Source organism: Pseudopipra pipra, chromosome 8 (genome assembly GCF_036250125.1).
Source record: "Pseudopipra pipra isolate bDixPip1 chromosome 8, bDixPip1.hap1, whole genome shotgun sequence".
NCBI lineage: Eukaryota > Metazoa > Chordata > Aves > Passeriformes > Pipridae > Pseudopipra > Pseudopipra pipra.
In genome coordinates this window covers 21,639,796-21,661,440 of record NC_087556.1, presented here as the reverse complement: position 1 = coordinate 21,661,440, position 21,645 = coordinate 21,639,796, and the positions used below count along the sequence as shown (strand labels likewise).

Here is a 21,645-nt window from a genome sequence, read left to right as displayed (position 1 = left end):
AGGAAGTTATACTTCATGCTTTTGTATTGACAGAGAACTACGCTGAGGCAGTCAGTGAGAACTTCCCAGAGATACAGAGTTAGACAAGGCCACATTTGTAGAGATGGGTACTGTACATTCCTGGCAAAGTGGAAGAAAAAGTTCAGGAACACAGGTTTTGCAGTGTTTTTTGGCTTTTAAAAATTAAAATAATGATTTCAAAGAATGAGAAAGAACTAAACTATTTGTTGGGAACACTAATAAATTTGCAAGTAGCATCTCCTCCTGTAAATACTGTTCCCCATGAACCAAAAATTTGTTCTTTTTTTTTTTTTTAAGAACAAAAAGAAATACTGGAAATTTAGTAATCATGTTACAGAAATGCCTCACTGACTAGACTAAACTGATACTGATACCTCTATTGTTCCTTAACATCATGAAAATTGAAAGAAGCGGACAATAAATTTGAAGTAGATGAAATTAAAGCCAGGAGTTCCCAAGGATAACACACTCGCATGGATTTACCTGTCTTATTGGTGAGAGAGACCATAGAGCTCTTAACTTGAAAGGTATTTCTGAAGATTTCTGAGAAAATATATTTTTCTGCAGAGAAGTCTAAAGTCACCTGAATATTATCAATTCTCATGAGAAAGCATGAGCAAGGTTAAAAATCAATGTTGCAGAGGAGTTTTTCCAAGGATGACTCTTAGGGCTTCATGGTTTGGAAAGGTGAATGTATACAATTCCACTGAAAACACGAAAATCCTGTGAGAACCAGACAACATAGCAGGGAGAAGGGGCTCCTTGGGAATAGACTGCGGAGAGCCTGACGTTTTAAGTTGTTTATTTCTACTTGGTTCAGAAAGGAAGGACTTCATCAACTTTTTATGTAAAAACAGGATTGCAATAGATATAGCTGGCTGCAGGGTAAGTTTCTATTCCATACAGAGGGAACCTGGAAAGGCCCCAAATATTAACATGCTACTTGAGGCAGTGAGTGATGGTAGCACCAAAATGAGCTAAGTTTCCAAGGAGATACACTTCAAGCTGCTGTCAGTCAAAGAACTAACTGGAGTCCTAATTGGGGAAATGAAAGATGCTAGAAATAATTGTTTAAAAAAAATTAAAGCAACTGTAATTTAAAAAAAAAAAAGCAGAGAAAGGAGTATCCTTTTTTTGAGACAACTTCTAGCAGTATCTGTCTGGATACAGCTACTACAAAGCTACAAAATGTAAAGTGACATGAACTAAAGCAAAACAAGTACACTGTTACTCCCACCAGGACATCCACCAGGATGTTACATGAGGATGATTATGCCAGGACAGTTCTGTTGGTAAATTTTTCACACAGACACACTTGTAGCTTAAGAACTGGATACAACCCACAATAGCCTGAGCACATTTTGCTAATGCTGACTGAGCTGTTACGGTTGTATGAAAATCCATAAAGTCTACAATGCAAATTTATAGAAATTAGAAACATTGAGGCAGAAAGACCAAGTTACCAAGTGTCAGGGGGTTTCCCTTAGTAAAATTAAGCCATCCTGTTTTCTTTTACAGGATGACATCTGCTCTGAATAAGCATGATGCTAAGGGGAAGAAAATAAAAAGGCAAACATGAAAGGAACACCAAACTTGTAGATTGCTACAAATGTAATGACTGCTAAATTTCAGTGCAATATTGTCTTTAATTTAAAATGATCGGCAGATGGCTTGCACAACCTGTCAGTTATCAGCACACTGCTAAGAGCAAAGAAAGCTTCCAGCCATTCCTAGCATGGCTCAGAGGACACTATTAAATATTTATCAACCTTTCCATATCTAAAAACTCATGGAATTTACTCACATTAAAAAATAAAACCAAAACACATACAAATGCAATTGCAGAGATCTTTCATTAATGAGTTTTCCCAGTGCCAATTCTGTGCATAAGCACAAACCTTACCATTAGGGAATCCAGCTTGAAGTTTGGATTGCATTGCTGGGAAACCACATCACACACTGGTGCTCAGGAAGAGGCATGCTGGAAAGAATTTAGAATTCCCAGCGGTTCTACAAAACCAGTGTTTAGAAGAATAAGAATTTCAATCATTTCATGTATTTTAGGCCTCTAGAATACTAAAAACTATCCAGAATTCATATCAGTGTGGCAAATGCAGAAACACAGTTTCTATTTGTAGGGTACTTGGTTTCCTGTAGGGACTACTACCTGCAGCATTTGACTTTGTATTAGTAAACAAATAGGCACAAAATTCCTATGAAAGATATTTTAAATTGTTTATTAACGTTCTTGAGACCTGCTGTAGAACATTTTTATTTTGTTTCTTTGCTTTTCTGTTTATTTCCTCCACTGTTCCCGTGTAGCTGGGCTTTTTCATTTAACAGTATAACTATTTTGCCCTTTGCTACTTGAATACAATTTACACTTTTAAAAGGTGTTATTGTCTGCATCCATTGCAACATAGTCCTTTAAAAGCGTAAGGCTGAGAACTGGTAAAACTTTACAAATGCCCAGGGTTGATTTGTCATGGTATGACCCTGGTAGAGTAAAAATTTGATTTCCCATTAAACTTATTTAAATGTTCCAGTAAACTAGAACATCTGATCATCATAATACAAGTAGGTAGGGTGCTTAACTATCTGAATGTAGGATGAGATATAAACAAATTGAACAAGTCATACAGCTTTTTTGGTTAAAAAAGTATACAGATATTAGATTACAAATGTATATTATTTACTTATAGATGATGACCTATTTCACTCAGAACTACTGAAGGCAAATGTTGACATTTGCCCTTAATGCCTGGTTTCCTGTAAAGGGGGAAATGCAATGCTTCATTTGTGTGTTAGATTGTCTGGGTCCTGTAGTATATAAAACTCAGATTAGAGAAATGTCTATATGTGCCAGCATTGCATCGGCAAGTGAAGGAGACTCTTCACTGGAACAAACAAACAAATCAACCTCAAAAACTCAATCTCTTACCTGAATGTTTTTGATTCAGGTGGTTTCAGAGTCTCTGAAATGCATCTGTACAAACACAGCACTGAATTTTAAAGAGCTAGTAGGGGGAAAAAAAGCAAATAAATACTGTAAGAATGAGGGTATCATCCCCAAAGCCTGGGGTTATATTTGGTCATACATACACTCTCCGAACAGAAAGTCCTCTACTGACAAAATTTCAGTCTTTTTTAGAACTGTACCATGCATTATTTATGGTGTTATCGTTTCTTCCTTTTCCCTGTCCAATTAAGTATTCTTGAACTTCACAGTGTAGTGCTACATTTTCTGTTGGGTCTTGAAGGATTTTTGTGGCTGAGCTCATGAATAAATTCAGGAATATAAGACATTGAGGAACTCAACAATTAGGTCACAGGATTTTTTTTATATTTTCCTATGTTTTTCATCATAACACACAAACCACCACATTGGTTCCAAGTGGGAGAAATACCCATTTTGGCAGCACAGATAAAACTGGTATAATCTGACATTTCAGACAATACCTGGATTTCCACAGCATAACATGAAGTATGGTTACAACGTCAAGAGTTTCTTGAATATGATTTTGCCTTTGTGGAGCTTCAGCTTGAAGTAACCCCTATTCATGAATTTTAATCAGCTACAGCCAAATAGAGCCACTTTTGTCATGTTAAACAGTACCCAGATTCACAGACGCTCTGCATAAGCTTGGTTATCAGTCAGAAGGTCAACAACTATCCCAACATCCATCATCTGAACACATGCATGCTCACAGACACATCTGAATGAGCTGCAGATTCACTTTCTCACACAGAGAAAATAGTGGGAAGCAGTAGTCATTTTAGAAACACCTTACAGTGTGAAATGCTAGGGTCTTTTACTCAGCAGGTAATGCAATAGGAGAAAAAAATATAATTTGTTTTTACTTATTCAAGTATTCCTGAAGACATCTGGTCATACTATGCAGCTATATTATATGGCTGGTCAATTACAGTCACATGTAAAAAGCTGTAGAAAATACGAAGTAAAAACACAATTTACTTTTATTACCTAATGATTTTTCTGGTGTAGAAAAGCAACACTTCTATTTAGGTTTATGTAGGAGGTGCACACCATTATAGGTTATTTCATTAATTTATAAGGAGAAGTTTCTAAATTCATTTCACTTTCTAAGTCTTTATGTCTGAAGTTTAAAATCTGTGCTTCCCTTCCCCTCAATACTGAGAAAAGTAAGTAAAGGTAAAATACAGATTTAGCAACAACAGCCATCCAGTGGCCATCCTAAATTATTAAGGAGTTGGGGTTTTCTTATGTTTTTTAGATTTCTATTGCACCAGAAATAGCTACAAGTAGTTGCATCCTACAATCGAAGTGATATGGTCATTGCTAGCAGCTTTAGTTACTGGAGTGAATGTGGAAAGCCATGTTGAAAATAGTACTTACAGTATTTATTGAACTATGAAGAAGCTTAGATAATAAAAATTGACCCGTTTTATCCAATAAAGTTGTTTCATTTTGCTCATGGTCTACTAAAAAAAAAAGAACTGGATTCACATTGATATTGAACACATTACAAACCTTTTAACATAGTGGAGGAATAACTTCTAATAAACATGCACAATTTGTCAACATTTGATAATTAATTGACTCATATCAAAATTCAAATGTTTTCTCTTTGAGTTCTTTTCCTGTTTTACAAGTGTAAGGATGGCTGTTACATCATATGATCATCATCCATTATTGTGTCTTGACTTCCACAAATCCAGCAAATCATTTAGACAGCAGCATGTTTTTTTATATTAATGCTCAATGTTCATACGATTTCTAGTTTGTTTCTGCATGTAAACAATATTACATGAAAGTCATTCTGAGCTATAAATTTCTTTAAAGCCTTCATTAAAGCATTTAAAAAGAAAAACGGAAATATTCACTGCAAGTTAAATTTCAGTATTAGTCAATAACTGAGGGTGAGAAAGGGAAAGAAAAAGTCAATCAACAGCAACTTTTTCCTAAAAAGAAACTATGCCCACACACAAGGAGGTTAGGAGAGTAATTTAAAATTAACTTATTGGTCACTTTTACACTGCATAAATATCACTGGCTTTCAGATACCATTATAATGACAGACTAATATTAGAACTGTTTGCAAATATCTGCATTGTTCCCCCAGAATGGGCCTATTTTTTGAAGCCATGTGAATTTTCAAAAATTAGTACGATGTGAAAAAACACTTGCATGTACAGCTTTGACCTCTTCTCTTGCTCTTTGCCCATTAATGTATCTCAGCTGGTTTGTCTTTTAACATTCCAAAACTTCTTTCAAAGCTCAACTTCTCTCAAAGAAAACATGCTGCTTTTCTTTTGTCCTCCCACTCTGAACTCTGCACAAGCTTGTTAACAGATTTAAAGATATACTGCTCCAAAATGGTCAGATGGTAGCAGACTGAAATTCAAATTTTGTTTCATGAACTGCAAGGAAAGGAAACAGTGCCTTATGTCAGTGGAAATTCGGGATTTCTTGTAAGCATTTAATCTTGGTTGTCAATAACATGCTGGGTCATTGACTTATAAAGCCTTGAAACAAAACTGTTTATTTTTAGATACTTTAAAAACGTATTTTACTATTTCTTTCACTTCAAGATGCATGCTCACTAGCTACTGTAATCTAAACTTTAAAAAGTGGTAGAAAAAGTTATTTTCTAAAGGAGATTCATGTATGTTTATATACAGTGGACAGTCATTTCAATGACATTTGGCATCATTTTTATAACACACTCTAATTGCCTTGTTCACAAATAACTTGGATCACTTCAAGAAAGAGCCAAAAGGAAGTCTGTTTCATATCCATTCCTGAACAGTACTGAATGCTATAAATCAATGCAGAATATCCTAAGAGCAGGATTATACAGTCTGAATACTTAGAAGATCTGAGAACTTCAGACAGACATGGGCTTCACTGGATAACATGAAGTGTCAAAGAGAAAAGACTGATATTTACATTTTTGAAGGTTCATCGTGCTGAGAGGGAAGGGAATATACACTGGGCACCCAGAACCTTGATTAAGTATGCAGATCCAGCATGAAATCCAAATAAATAAATGTTTGTATGTGAAGACCAAACAGCAATACAGATGTATAAAAAACACAAATATTGTATCATTTACATACCAATACTCTGAAGAGAAATATATATGCACATGAACACAGCAACTTTGTTTAACCTAATATGATGAGTCCTATATTCAAAACATCTCCTTTTTCCTACTGAAATCAACTAAGAGTTTAAGATGTATTAGATAGATATGCATCATTTGACAAATAGGTCATTATACTGTTAAATTTCTGTATAAGAATAAAGGAGGTGAGATATTTTCAAAGCACCTTTTCCTTTGCTTCTTTCTAACTGATGTTATCTGTTCAGCTCATGATAGCTAAAGTAAAAGGAAATCTCTTAAATTAAGTTACTCTTTACCTTTATAGCTGTCCTCACAACATCTATCATCCAGAAGCATCATTAGCATCAGATATGTTGCACTTACAGAAGACATTGTTGATTGCATCAGACCAGAAAAAACTTTAATTAAACCATTTAAGTACACTAGCAAATTTAATGGCATCCCAGAAAAGCAGGGGACATTGGGATGTGGGGGAGGGAGTGCTATATTTACAGGTTGTCTTTCAAATTTCCAAACTGAGAAAAATAAAACAGCGGTTTAAATCAAATATCCTTAACCACTTTGTAGCCAAGTACTTACTGAGAAAGTTTCTAAAGCTCTTTGTGTCACTGGTAAGCACTGAATAATAACACACTAGCCTTTGGCTTCACCCCTTCAAGCAGTGGCTCTCAGAATTTGGGGCTGTCCTGGCCATAAACCACTAAGCAGCACTCTGCACTGTATCACAGACCAGGAGAGAGGTCACCACTCTCTGCTATACCTATCTTCCACCCCATCTTAGAGATCTTCATCCACATTCACCATGCAACAACACAGATGTTGTTTATACTTTGAAGACACGTAAGGACATAAACAACTGTACATGCCTTTCTCAGGTGGTAGAAATAGCTTTTTGTTTGAGCCAGTGCCACATGTTTCACGCACTGTTGGCAGATGGTCTTTTCAACACGTGATGGTCAAGAAGGTTGAGTTCTTGCAGCAACTTAGATCTAGCACATATGCTTTATAGTAAGAGGTCTTAATTGTATTGAATCTTGATATTTCAGCTGCTTACCTGTCATGGTTTGGGAGCCCCAAAATCCAATTCTCGAGTCCTACCAAAATTACCACAACTACAAACAGTGTTCTTTCTCTTGCTTGCTATGACTGCCAGCACCTTAAGGTCCACCTTTTCACAAAGTTATTTCAGCCATCGAAAAGCAGCAGTCATGATCTTGTTGACAGAGTCAGTGATTACTCATTATTAATGATGTTGCTTGCTGTGGTTGAGGTAACACGAATCAAGCAAATCAAGTGCTCATTTTCATGATGTCTACAGACATACATACCTAACATTTTCGTGACTGAATGAATTAAAGAGTATCTATACTAGATAGCTATAACCATTGTGATTATTAAAATGAAGCTAAGCAGTGGAACAAAAGCACTACCTCAAAAACATAAACCAGTATGAAAGAAGGTACAGGAAATCCATCCCGCTCTCCAGGGGGTATTTTAAAGTCAAGTAGCTTGGCAGATTTCTGGGTGGGAATGTGAAATTGTTTCTTCTATGTAAATGGGTAAGGAGCTTATGAGGTGGTTTACTTACAAACACAAGGCACCAGCCGTCAGAGCATTTAGAGCTGACAGGCACAAACTAAGTCACATTTGGTTTCTGATTCAGCAAGGGTATTTATTCTTATCATTAAGATTTTCTACTTCTAATTTCCTTAATGAAATTTAATGTGCTTACAATTAGGCAGATGTTCTTTCTTAATCTTTCAAGAATTCTCTCACGTATAGGTTTTACTTTTAGGACTGCTGTTGCAGCTGACTGCTGCTGACAGCTTCTGCCATAGTATTTGTTCTGAGAGGTAAGATGATTCTCATACCACTTCTCTACAGCTTTTTCAGACTCAGCTATTTCCCAGCACTTCTTGTTATAATTATTGTTTTTGTCTAGATGCAGGAAAGCGGAAGGCAGCTGAAGGCAGTGTCAGCAGGGAGCACATCTGCACAGTTCCCAGGCCCTTGGCCAGCAGGGGAGAGCTGAAGGCCCTAAATCCCCTACTTTCTGGGATTCTCCAAGATTGATCCCATTGCTCCCAACAGCCTGAGATACTTGTGGAGCCTCTGTATTCAATTATTTGGCTTGTATAGCAGCATTTAAGTAAGATTATGACATCTTTCCACAAGAAACAACGGTCCTTGCCAGCTTCACCTGCCAGTGACCTGAGAATTGATTCCTGCTGTGCTATTTCCTGCTGTTATTTTCAGCCTCCCTCATGAGAGCTGGATGGAAACAATTAGCACCCAGAAAATAGTTTTCTATTTCAATGCAATGCACAGAGCATCTTCCACCAAGACAGCCTCAGCCATTGTTCCAAGACATTGCTCTGTCTTCTAAGTCAATATTCAAATACTGAAAATGTCACCACCACCACCACAACCATTTTAGTTCAATTCCCCTCATTCCTTCTGTAAGCAAATTAGATTAACAGAAGGGACTATTTTCATACCTGCTCTACCTTCCATCTTTGCAACATGTATCCATTACACGCAGATTTTTGCTAGCACCAGCTCTTATTTGGTGCATCAAGGTTTTATCCAGATGGAAACTTTTATTTTTGTATGATTATTTTTCAGCCAGGCCTCTTTCCTAATCCAGTTCCCCATACAACAGATGGTGCCAGCATGGAGGAAGCAGGTGAAGCACAGTGCCCAGAGAATACACCTCTCCCAGAGGTTTAAGGCAGCTGTGAAAAACACAGCTTCAGTGGGAGATTTCACAGAAGCACAGACAACTGACGAAGCTGCTGCCAGGGATGGGGGTGGGTCTGCTCACAAACTGTTTCCTCCATCTCACCCTGCCTTTCTAGCCAGAAGCTTCTCTTGGTTCAAGAGAGTTTCCTTTGTTTAATTTACAGCTGGTTCAACTCACAAAAGGATCAGAGAAGCACCAAAGTCAGCACAAGAATGGGAGACATCTCTCCAACCCAGGAAGCCAAAAGAGAAGGGAGGGAGCAAGACTGGCCCTTTTAGCAGTGACACCCACTGAACTGTATGTTCACGTGCCTCATACTGCTTAGCCCTGTCCTGCCTGGTGTCACCTCACTGGCATCCAGTAGAAGGCTCCATCATAGCTGTGTTTCATAACATACACACAAATATGATATGGGGTAATAAAAATAAAACATGCTCGGGTTATCTAGGGGCAAGGGACTCTGTGAGAGGTAGGGAGGATCGTGAAAGAGCCCCCATATCCTCACCTCAGCAAGAGCCTGGTAGACTAGCCATGGCAGAGACATCTGCTCACTTAAGGAAATACCAGATAGCAAAACCAGATTGTTTCAGTAGGAAAGATGAGCTAGAAAGAAACTGCCCATAACCACAAAGAAAAGGAAGAGAGGCTTTTTCACAGCATAAGCTAGACACAGAAGGCTACCACTTGACTCAAATCACCTGCATGCAGTTACTGGAACAGGATTCAGGTAGCTGGAAGCAGCAGCTGGCCTCAGACCTGGTTCAGCCCTGTCAAAGGACAGGGTTATTAATAGAAGCTAACAGCGTCAGTTCTGTTAGATGTCACTATTAAACTGAGTCGACAGCATAGTGCATTCCCACCTTGGGCTGAGTCCTGGGGAGAAGTCAGTTCCTAAAGCACCAGTTCTGCTTCTAGCAGGACTCCATACTGAGGACATTTCTCCAACATGTCCTGCTCTTGGAGATCTCAGGTGACTGGTATCTTGACTACAGACTAGAAATATTTTCCATGCCATTAATTCTTTGACGTGGAACTTCTGACACTTCAATATTTTCCTCTGCTCTGAATCAGAAGGAATAGCTGCAAGCTTCCCACAAAAGTAAAATTAAGTGTTTCAGAACCACTGAAGCAGTAGCATTTTTGTGCCTCATTTGCATCTTTTACCTTACATCAAAAAACATCAAAATAAATTGATTCAACTTTGCCAAAATATTTTTTAGATTCTTAATCATTAATGAAGTGAAAGGAGCCCTGCAGAACAATTTGTTTTAATTGATGAAGCATTTTTAGAGATAAATGCTTCTGCTAGAGGACTTTCAGCTGGCCTTCTGAATTTTCTTTTCTCACAAAAAGAAATCAGATTTCCTAATCTTGCAGCCTACATCAGCAGAGGCTCTGCTGGTTTTTGCTGATGCTAAATTTGGTCAGTGGTCACAGTTGTTATTTCTGTATGTGGTGGCTTGCTTCCTTTTTTCAAACACTAAACCCCATTTTAATTTGCTTAAGGATATAGTGGTGCATTACTATAAAGATATGGGAAGTGGATTTATTTTCTCTGTTCCAGTAAATATCCTTTCACTAAAGACATGCAAATATAGAGCTCATTCCGCAGAACATTACACTGTCAGTGAGGAAGTCTATCATTTTTGAAAGAACCTTGGAAACCTCTCATTTCTCCATCAGGTCAGCCTAAGAATAATAAGGACACCTACGCTCTAGGAAAAATAATATGAACTTTCCAATTTTATGCACTATATAAACAGATTTATGTTGCAGATCAAACTGTAATATCTTAAAACAAGGCTATTTCTGCAGCCAGCTTTCAAGGAGACCATTCACTCAGTATGGGAGATTGAATAATACAGGTTCAAAAAGTCTTGGACAGTCAAGTATAAGCAAGCAGCTCCTGGGGTATACAATCAGTTGGAAACCCTAGGTCATAAACAAATCATAGGTGAACCCACTCATAGCCCACAAAAGAATAAAGGATCTTTCACTGGAACTCTTTCAAAGCAAAAAGGATTAGTCTTAATGTGTGCACTTCAGGTACTATTGCAATCGACAATTTCCTCAGAACAATGCAAACCACAATGATTCTGAGCTACTATTGCAGGAAAACATCTGTCTTTCAAGGAAAAAACAAGTTTCTAACATCTCAACAGTTAAAAAAACGTGGCAGTGAAGGCAGTATAGACTCCTCAGTCTTGGAGTTCCAGCAAAACCATACAGTTCAGTGCATATTAAACCTAATCAAATAATTCTATAAAAACCCTTAGTTTTCATTTGAAATATCAGAGCAGCAATACTACACTCCATCAGTGGTAATAAAGTAATCCCTATTGTCCTAAAAAACTGTGAAGTACTCTACTGTTTCTTCCAGCATGAGAGACATCTAGATCTCAAATTCCCATAACATGTTGAACACATTAGATGAGGAGTTTTTTAACTAAAAACCAGCCTGAGGACAAAATACCGGCAGCACTTCCTGATGGATAACAAACCCACAGTGGACCAAGAAAACCAACCCCAGTAGACCTATTTACAACAAGTATTTCCTGAATATATTCCCTTGCTACCAATGCTCTCTCAACACAACTTCATTTGTACTACGCAGGATTTTATATAAGCCAAATGCAGAGATAGCTGCTGTGAAATCTTAAACATGTCATGTATATCAACAATTCTGGTTCTACTAGCATGACTTATCCTTATGCTTCCACTACTTTGGAAAAGCATCAGTGTCCAAGTGGTAAGCAGCAGCCCCAGGGAGTACAGACAAAGCCAGAGTGACTGCACATAGCAACTGGCCTCCTGTCATTGCAAGTGCTACCACTCAGACCTGAAAGGTCAACAGCATATTAGAACTGCTAAGCTCCTGCACTGGATTACCAGCTTCAGGACAGATAAGATTGCATCTCCCAGCTCTGGCTGGCACAACTGTTAACAACTAATCTTGTCCTTAGAGAGCAGCTCTGCAGCAAACAGGATTGCTGCTCGGCTCTGCTTTCGCACTGAAGCAGGAGGCTCTCCTATCAGGAATGACAGCTGCTGTTTCTTATACCACTTTTATAACTGTGACTTTAGTTTCACGGCAGAATATCAACATTTGTGTTCAACAAATATGATTCACCACGTTTTGAAAGTAAGAGAGATGGAATGATAGAGGCAGCATATGATTCACCACAGCTTTGAAACTGCACAGAGCTTCCATTCATTAGAATTCTACACCAATATTTTTTATCTCAGATATTTTCAACAATTATTATAAACTAAGAAGATTCTAAAATAAACATTTGCAACCAAAAATTGACCAATATAGTTTGACAATTCTTGCCATAAACTGCTAACCCCAAAAAAATAAACTATTTTTTTTCCCACTTCTAATTACACTTTCACTGAAGCATTTTGCTTTCCTTCTTCCCTCAGATTTATCTCTGTCTTCACCCAGCCTTCTCTTGCTGATCCACTTTATTATTTGGAAGACAGATTTGAATGATCTTTTTATATTTTTCTATGTTCTTTTTAAATTGCACCCTTCGATTATAGGTATGGCGCTCCTAAGCCATGTTTTAAAAAATAATTTTTAAAATAACTAATATTTCGTTTTTGTGTATCTTTGCTCTTCCTTGTTTTTAGTAATTTATCCATTATGTATATAATGGCACTGGAGGCAAAGCTAAATTAAAGCCTCAGTGGGATAGCTATCACACAGAGTTTTAGCAAGGGTTTTCTTCTTCAAAGACACTAAAAACAAAAGCTAGACAAAACATGGAAGAGAACAGAAAAATATTTTTTTAAATGCTCTGTGAATAAAAATATTAATGAGAAATGAGGATATCAACCATGGTTTGGCCAATGAACATGAGAATGATTTAAGCACATGCCTATATGCTCTGTTGATTCAGACTCCACACACCTTGCCCAAATTCATGTGAGATCTCAGTTTTGGCCATGAAGTCCTGCTTCCCCTCCTCCAGGAGCTCACATTTCTGAATAATGTCACACCTGAGACACACATCACAGCTCTGAAGCCAGATTTCTCCTGATGACCATAAGAGGTCTGAAACTGGTAGCTGTCAAACAATTTCTTAAGTGACCCTAATGAAATTCTTTAATCCCTACCCTCACCTTTTTTAATCCTCATGCTCCTTTCAGCCTTTTCTAATGGAACAGTTCACCAGGATGACCCTTCTCTAGCAGGAGGCCATGCACTCATAAAGATAAACCAGCACCTTGCATTATAGAAGTGTATTATTAATAAGATTTAGTTTTAATTGCTCTGTGCCGAGCTAAAGTACAGGAAATTGCAATTTTAGTATGTAATATAGTTACAACCTGTTAATCTGCTACGAAAACTGCTCTTACTGTAAAGTCACTTTGCACACAAAGTGCTCTTGCTACCACTAGATGTCAGTTTTACACACTTTAAAATGGACCAATACCTTAAAAATAGTAATTCTCCGTTCACAATAGAAACATCTATTACGTCAATCTTTCTTGACTTACCTTTAATTTTAAGGACTGCACATTTTATTTACCTTCTTCTCTCCAGCCCCCGCCACCCCTCATGGCACAGTTCTGCTTTATTCAAGAAAAAAAGACCTAACATTTTCCACTATGCATTTATTCCATGATTTACTCAGTCTGAGACACGCTGACAGTTTTTGCCATATATTGTCGGCAGAAGTCTGTAGCTCAGGTTGCATTTCTAGAGGCCAGCACTGAAATCTTACTTTTATTTGACAAAGATATTTTTATATTCCATGAGGACATTTTTACTAAGAACTGTCCTATCTTCTCTGACTAATTACAGATAGGCTACTATGCCAGTTAATAAAGGATATAATTAACAAGGCTTATTACACTTCTATGATTTTTCATATTTTTATTTATATCGATTGCCTAAATTTAGATAATTTTTATTTACACTCCAAATTTCTGTCTCTCAGAAGTGAAAAATATAGCTGTAGTCTTTTTGTCAATACCAAACAGTTTTCATAAACTAGTCTTAACATAAACTTGGTCGTACTGAATACAGAACCTCTGTATCATGCATTTACTTTAGCATACCAAAATGAAATTGCTTTATGTCAAGTAAATGTCTTTACTTCCCTCCCTCCCTCCACCCCTCAAAAGAAGAAGAAAATTAGGAGGAAGTCAAACTCATTATGCATTTTTACATTCAAGTGTACTTATACATACACAAAAACCAACGAACTCATTTCACAGCAAACATTTCCAAAGTCACTCATGACAAGAACAGACAGCTACAGAACACAACTCTGCATTGTTGAAAGGCAATGACAAGACTGTCACCTTACATGCAGCTTTACTGTCCAGAGATTGACAGCTTATCTAGCAACACAGTATGTTTGTTTACCATAATGTCAAAGGAATCCCCTCATTCTCATTCACATCAAAATCTGACCTTTTAAAATCCTACAGATGCTTCGTAGCTCTCCTGGGTTGTTTAAGGTATTATTTGCACCTGCAGCCATTACCATCTTACACAGGTGGTTACGTAGTAGAAGGGCTGGAAAGTAAGGAAGGGGAAAGATGTGCTTCTATGAACTTAAAAATATAGTTGAAAAGACTGTATCATGCAATCAACTGTATCAACAGCCTTTTTCAAAGACATCTGAAAACTTTTTTGAGGCAACAACTCCATTAAAAACATTCCTTAGCACAACCTCAGCTAGGAACTGTGAAAACACGGTAAAAAAAGGCCAAAACACATGAGGTCCCATGACTTCTGACAGCAACGTTTATGCCTTAGGAGCCTTTCACAGAGAAGAGCTACACCTGGGCCAGGCAAAGGTGCCATATATGCTCTGTACTGTTACAACGAATTATTCTACTCCCCTTGTCTTCCTCCCACACTTAGCTTCCTCAACTAGGGCTCCACTTGCATGCTCACTATCCCTTAGCCACCTCCCAGCCATCCTCTACATGTCCCCAAGAGTGAAAAATGCCCCAAGTCCCACCCAGTGAAGGCACGTAAGCCACATGCACACATACTGATGGCCTGCGAGCACATGCGCAGAACCAGAGCACCTCAGGATGTGCCAGATCACTCTGAATGTACTGCACAGTCCACGTGCATGAGCCAGTTTAAACTTCTCCAAACAAAAATACACAAAACCTACTTATAGGTCTGCAGCTCCAGAGAGTACAGAAACTTACCTTCTCTCTGCTTTTGATGTAAGGTGTCCCCTTTGTCAGCACCCATGCTGGCAAGCAGCTACAGCAGGATAGGTCATAGGTCCAAGTAGTGCTTCTGCAAGTAAAGGAGCAAAAGACACACCTCAGACATTTGCACCATTACCGCCTTTTTCCCCCTCCACAATACTGGTTGGCTTGATCTGCAAGCTAAGAATTTTGGTTACTCAGCTACTGAGCTCAAAAAGTGAGCTACTGAGAAAGTTGATGTTGGATGAATGAAGCAGCCGGTAGAAATGAGGAAATCAGTAGCAGGTTGAAAGGGAACATAATTTTTATATGCTTTCCAAATTGCACTCTAATATGAAACTATAAACATAAAACAAATAAACACCCCAATCTGTCCCTTTAGTTCCTCATTGTATATTTGGCAATTCAAATCCCTCCAGGAAAGAAACTACTTTAACTTCTTCTTTATCACATATATTCATTTGCAACTTATTCCATTCATGCCAACATGAATCACTAACAACGTATATCATAAGCAACAACAGAAGCAATGGATAATTAAAACCTGGAAGCATTAGTCAACTTCCTACAAAAGTGTTGAGTTTGCAAGATATTTTCATACTCTTTCCTAAGGCCAGAATTCTGTTGCAAAAAAGCAGCAGCAGCTCTTTGTTTTAATCAATAGTGCATTTCAAAAAAAAGGAATAAAGCTAAAACTCCCTCTATAAAACATTCACCAATATAGGAATTGCTTAGATCCATTGCTTCCTTCACTACCAAGCTCCATTGGTAGTTTAAAAAGTGCTTGATCTGACCGTACACACAGCATTTGCCTGTATGGAAATGCAAGTGTGCTTAGGCAGCACAGTTCCAGCAAACATCATCTTGGAAGGACAGAGAGAATTACACAAGCTATTTGTCTGAAATTACCAAGCAATTACACTCTGACAATCTTAATACACACAAGTAAACGTTTAAATAATCTGTTTTGCAAAAAGAGAATGAGTAAGAATCAAATCCTTACAACAAAAAGCATAGCTGCCTCCTCTTATTTAAAAGGTGCAAGAGTAGGGGAGGAAATGGCCCTAATACTGCTGGTCATTGATATGCAGAGGCAATTTGGTGAGTCATCACTTCAGCTGATGTTTGAACAAGCCCAGATGGGCCTGTATGGCAATCAGATGGCTCAATACAGTTTTACATTTCCCCAGGAATTTGGTGATTTCTAGATCTGCTAGATCATCTGCTAATTACCATACCGTCTACAAGTAGATATGCAGCTGTTTTTTTGTTACAGTATAATTACAGGCTAAGTATTAAATGTAGGGGGTTCTCAACTGTCTGAAATGGCATATTTTCACAACAAATACGTCAAAGAAATGCAGAGATTCACTGGAATTTAAATACGAACTGAGGAAATGTTTTCTCTGAGAACTTACATGTTCTCCACTTGATCTCCTCTCATTCACTTTTTATTAGTGTCTCCATTTCTATGGCTGATACAAACACATCTATCACGCTGGTGAGATGGTGAGAGAAGAGACAAAATAGTTTGTTTTGGGACTTATGGCTGGGGTATTATTCAGAAAAACAGATAGACCTGGGCAAACATCAATCATACTACAGTGAACTCAATATCACTGAGTTCACTGGAAAGTATCTGTTTCAGAGATTTCACATCCACTGTTAGGTGTGCCAAGGAAGTCTCAGGAAACAGGCAAATTAATTTCCTCTTCCTGACACAAAAGTAGATGGAGGGTTAGAATTGCATCTATTAAATAGATGTGTTTTCAGCCTGACCTATCTGCTGAAATCAATGCTGACAAAGAGGGCATTTTAGCATTGGCAGGTTTCTGGACAGAAACCATGCAATCCCACACTCGGTCTGGGTACAACTCAGAGACTTTACTGGAAATTTTGCGCTACAGGAAAATCCATAGATTAAAAAAAGGTTTACTTAGATTAGCTTAAAACTCTGAGTTGAACGCAAGCTGCACACTAGCTTGAACATCAAAAGCAGTGCATGGACTCCTTGATACAGGTCCATAGAGCTACACAAACTTTTGAAATCATTTGGTGAAACTGTTTTCAGTACCTGAACTAGCTTGTGCAGCACTAGAGTGGGCACTGTATGTGTCAAGGTGGCACACCACAAATTCTCTTCCTTTTTCATCACCAGCTTTTCACGAGTTGAGAAGTCATGCAGAACTTTAGCACAAGATCAGACGAAACATGGAGTTAATAATATCCCAACCACTGTTAAAGTATCTTCCACTCAGCCATTGTTATACTAATCTGCTGATTTCAGTAAAAGAAACCCAAAGAAATTCTGTGCTGGAGAGACCATATTAAATGGTTTGCTTATCACTTTTTGAATGATTCATTAACCAGCCTAATTTAATCTGCCACATGCCCAGTAAAATTCCAGTTTAACAATGTAGTGTGAGCTACCAGCTTTTTAGAAATGTTACAACAGGCCAGTAACAAAAAGTTAAACATTAACCAAGATGAGACAAGTATGTAGCTACAAAACTAAAAACCTGGTTTTTCAGGTCTTTGCTTAGCTCACTCTTAAAAATGTCATGTCATTCGCTTCATGGGTTGCTCTTGATTAAAATAACCTTTATTTAAAATATAAAACCTATTTTCTGTCTTTTCAGAATATATCAGACTATGAGCTGAGCCGATTCAAAATAATGCACCAGCCGTAAGTTTCTCATTATTTTCTGCTTCTCCACTGAATGACTGCTACACTGTTGTACTCTGTCGTTTCTCTGTTAGTAAATTAGGAAAAATGAGAACTGAAACCATCTGCTCACGTGAACAGCATTAACTGATGTGGGTGGAACTTCCTCAGGATTAGGATCCTGGAATGTTTACAAGAGCTGTGGTTCAGATCAGCTGACATGATCTGCTGCTGTGTGATATTCTTCCTCAGAACATATAGGGACAACCTTGTATTAGGAAAAGTACAAGTTCAACTTATTCTAGAATACAAAAGCTCTTTGCTTGTATAGTGTATCTTCAGAACTTGTTCATCTGCTGCTTAAGGATCAATTTAAGTGATCAGTTTAACAAAGTGCAATGTTGAAAGTAATTTAAATAGAATTTAAATACAGTACTGAATAAGCAAATACAGATGTAACAGTTGGGAAATGCCTTAATGTTTTTTGTGACAAATTAAGTTCATTTAGAAGGATATCCATAATGTTCAAGCATATTATTTCTCTTGTAGTACTACACAGAAATAATATTAGGGAATTTTCTCTATGAGCCAATGAAACCAAGAAGACTTCAGATTAATACAGAGGATCTTGCTGTTCTTCACGTAATGGTTGTTATTATTCCATGTAGTTTCCCCTCTCACCTGCTAGCTGGGAAAACATTGTATATATTTATAAATTGATTTCTGAATTCCACTCTATTGGTAAGAAACTGGATGAACTTGAAGGGATTTTTACCCATTAAATTATATTCCTATTGATAGGAATTTGATGAGCACATAGGTAAATATTATTCTGGGTTTAGTTTAATAATTAACTAGATAAGTAAAGAAAATATCAGAGAACATTCTTGCAAAGCAATTAAGTCTAACGGGACATCATTTTGAGAGAAAATGTAGAGAGAATTAATATAAAGTTAACAAAGGATATGTCCTCTGTTTCTGTGATATACATGAATCTGATCTACTACAATATTGAGGCAAACAGAAATCTACTAAACTGAGGCAAGGGTTCCCCACTGATGAGGGCATTCAAGCTTTGGATTCTCAAACTGTATATCAGAATAACTAAGGTGTTCTGCCATATGAATTCTGTTGTCCAAAATATTAAAATTCCTTAAATGCACGATGTGGATGTCACATCCCTAGTACCCACTTCCACTCTAAAATCTGTTCTTACATCGTTCTACTTGCTATTACAAAAATTGCCTGAGTTCGTAGCACTCAAACAGTTTAACTGGAGAAGGTCTATATTGATCCACCTAAGCCAGATGAACTGGCCTGTTAAAGCCTGTTGATTCAGCAGATAATTCCCAATGGACCAAAACACTAAGGATAGATAAACAGAAAAAGAGTAATTGCAAGACAAGGTAAGACTAAAATCTTGTGTTTCTCCTGGCTGTGGCCAGTGCTTCAGGTCTCTGCCTTAATAAGGTTTCTTCACGGGACTTCATTCGACAGAAGCCAGGTTCTCTGGCATGCCACCAGCAAAAGCTCTTTGCCTTTACCATTCTAGTTCTCGCTAGTGCAACACTTGGAATTCTTATTTTCTGTTAGATTTTGAGTCTACAAGGCTATAAATGCTCTGGGAAATAAACACAGTTATTCTGCAAGGACATCTCATCACAGATATACCAGGAGCAGTTAGTAGCCATCCATGGATAAGCTTCCCTGACCTCTGCACCAAATACCTCCACTAATTTAATGCAAGGCTCTTTTCCCTCTATTCAGTACTAAACCTGTTCCCTAAGCAGGAAGAGATTATGAGGGCAAAAGAGACAAAATGGCTTACCTGGGAAGAGTTTATCATAGTAATTCAGTTTTGCTACTCTGAAGTAAACTTTTTTTGCACTACACTTTTCATGATGTCTCTTACCATATTTCATTTTTTCAGTCAGTGTTGGCTTTGACAGGCTAATGACAGCCTGATATAAACTAGTTCCCATCAACACTTAAAGCTGCAGGTCTACCTGGATTGCTTCTAAGCAGGTGCTAAATCTTTGTAGTGAACTATCAAGGTGCAGTCTCTACCAGTATTCTATCCTACTCCTGAAATGCAATAATCAAATATTTCTTTCCCCACTTGCCAAAACAATAACAGAAGAGAGGTGCTGCTTTCAAACACAGGACAGCGGCGTTCCGAGTCTCTAGTCCAAACCCTCTCTGGAGCTGGCTGCTGAGGTTGTGCAACAAACTGCTCTCACAATGTTTTCAGCAGTCCTGAAATCATGTTGAAATCTTGAGCTGTGCTTAAAGCCCCTCCTCCTGCAGAAGCATCATTGTATTTTTCACTCCACACAGCAGACTCAGTTGATACACCCAAAACACTGAAAAAGTTCACTTTCAAGAATGCCAGTACGACTTCATTTTCCACATACTTCCCATCAGAGAAGTTTCAAACATCCCACTGACTACAGTCATGGGCTCATTTATTCATTGTTAAAATTTACGCCAGGAAGAACATCACACTACATTCAGGAGCATTCTCTTAAGAGAGCGCAGATAACAAAATCAACCTCATACCACAGATATATCAGAATACTGGAATTTAAGCCCAAACATACTGCAAAACATACTGCCTTGCTGTCTTTACTTAATATTTTAATAAGCAGTGCAAATAAGATTGGTATTTACAACTGTATTCAGGAAAAACTGGCACATAAGCTATAACTCAATTATAAACATCCATAATTCAGAAGCACATCTTCCAAAGAAAGAAATTTAATTACAGCTCCATCACTTCACTGTAGATACTCCGAGACTTACAGTATCAGACGTTTATGCAGAAGCTGTTTCACAATGCTTTCAGCATTACTAAAGTTCCATCTTCCCAGGGACCGTGAAATTAAAAGGCTGCCTTTATAGCTAATGTGATTAGAAATTCATCCCAGATCAAACTCAAAATAAATTTTGCTCTCAGCTCAGGAGCTCTGGGGACTGTTTTCCAAAATCAGGACTGAAATCTTTCATCACAAAATCAGTGCTCTCTATCACATGTGCAAATTCAAAAGCCTGTTCTGGCTGTGTCAGGTTGCCAGGTAAATGAGAAACCTTCGTTTGCAAATCAGGTATGAGGTGTCAAGTCTTGAGTTTACCATTTGTGTATAGCAACGTGCAGTTATGGAAGATCCTGAGTAATAAGTGAGCTGTGTTGAGGAACACATAATTACAAGCTCTGTTTAATTGTGGTGTGGGCAGCATTTGATCTCCTTTGCTTGAAATAAACATCTACCAATTTTCACTGCTGTGAAAAAAGCTATTTTACCAGGAATTTATAGTATATGCAGTATATGCATATATATATGCATATATAGTACATGCAGTATAGTACAATCTTAAACCAAGTAAGTATTTTGTAATTAAGATTCATTTCTAGATTCATTTCTAACATTTGTTTTTCATTTGTTCATAATTTTTAATAACTCCAAACTGAAATTGTCCATCCTTGCCTTCCAAGGATAGGCAATGCCTTTTCCTGAGGCGTATGAATAAATTCTCAATTGTGAGAGCTGCTACCTTTGTAATGTTGAGGTGTTCCACTTGAGATGTCTGCACTTGCATTAATTCAAACTGCAAGAACTAGAAATGTTACACATTAACACCTTTTTTTTTTCTCTCCCCTCCACTCTTATTATTTTCTTCTATTTCTTCATTATGAAGGTAAAAAACCTAATGTGGAAAATTCACTTTTCAGTTTGTCACAGACATCAGCATTTAAATACAGGGACAAGTTCCTCATACACCAGATGCAAAGGCCTGGATCACCTCTTAGCTCCTTTGTAGCTGGGTCAGAAGTAAGTTCCTATGGTAAAATCTTTTGTAATTATGGTGTTTAATCACTAAACCTGGATTTCATAAAAGCTTCAAGCTGAAAAAGCAAA

At 37.7% G+C, this 21,645-nt stretch overlaps 1 protein-coding gene across 3 annotated transcripts in view; it reads left to right on the top strand.

Moving 5' to 3' along the window:
• BLNK (B cell linker) overlaps positions 1-21,645 on the top strand; it is a 98,631-nt gene that overhangs the window by 14,551 nt on the left and 62,435 nt on the right. For all 3 annotated transcript variants that reach the window (XM_064662977.1, XM_064662976.1, XM_064662975.1), the window contains one exon: positions 17,703-17,749. In XM_064662977.1, coding sequence (XP_064519047.1) covers positions 17,703-17,749 — 47 coding nt within the window. The remainder of the gene's footprint in view (positions 1-17,702; positions 17,750-21,645) is intronic.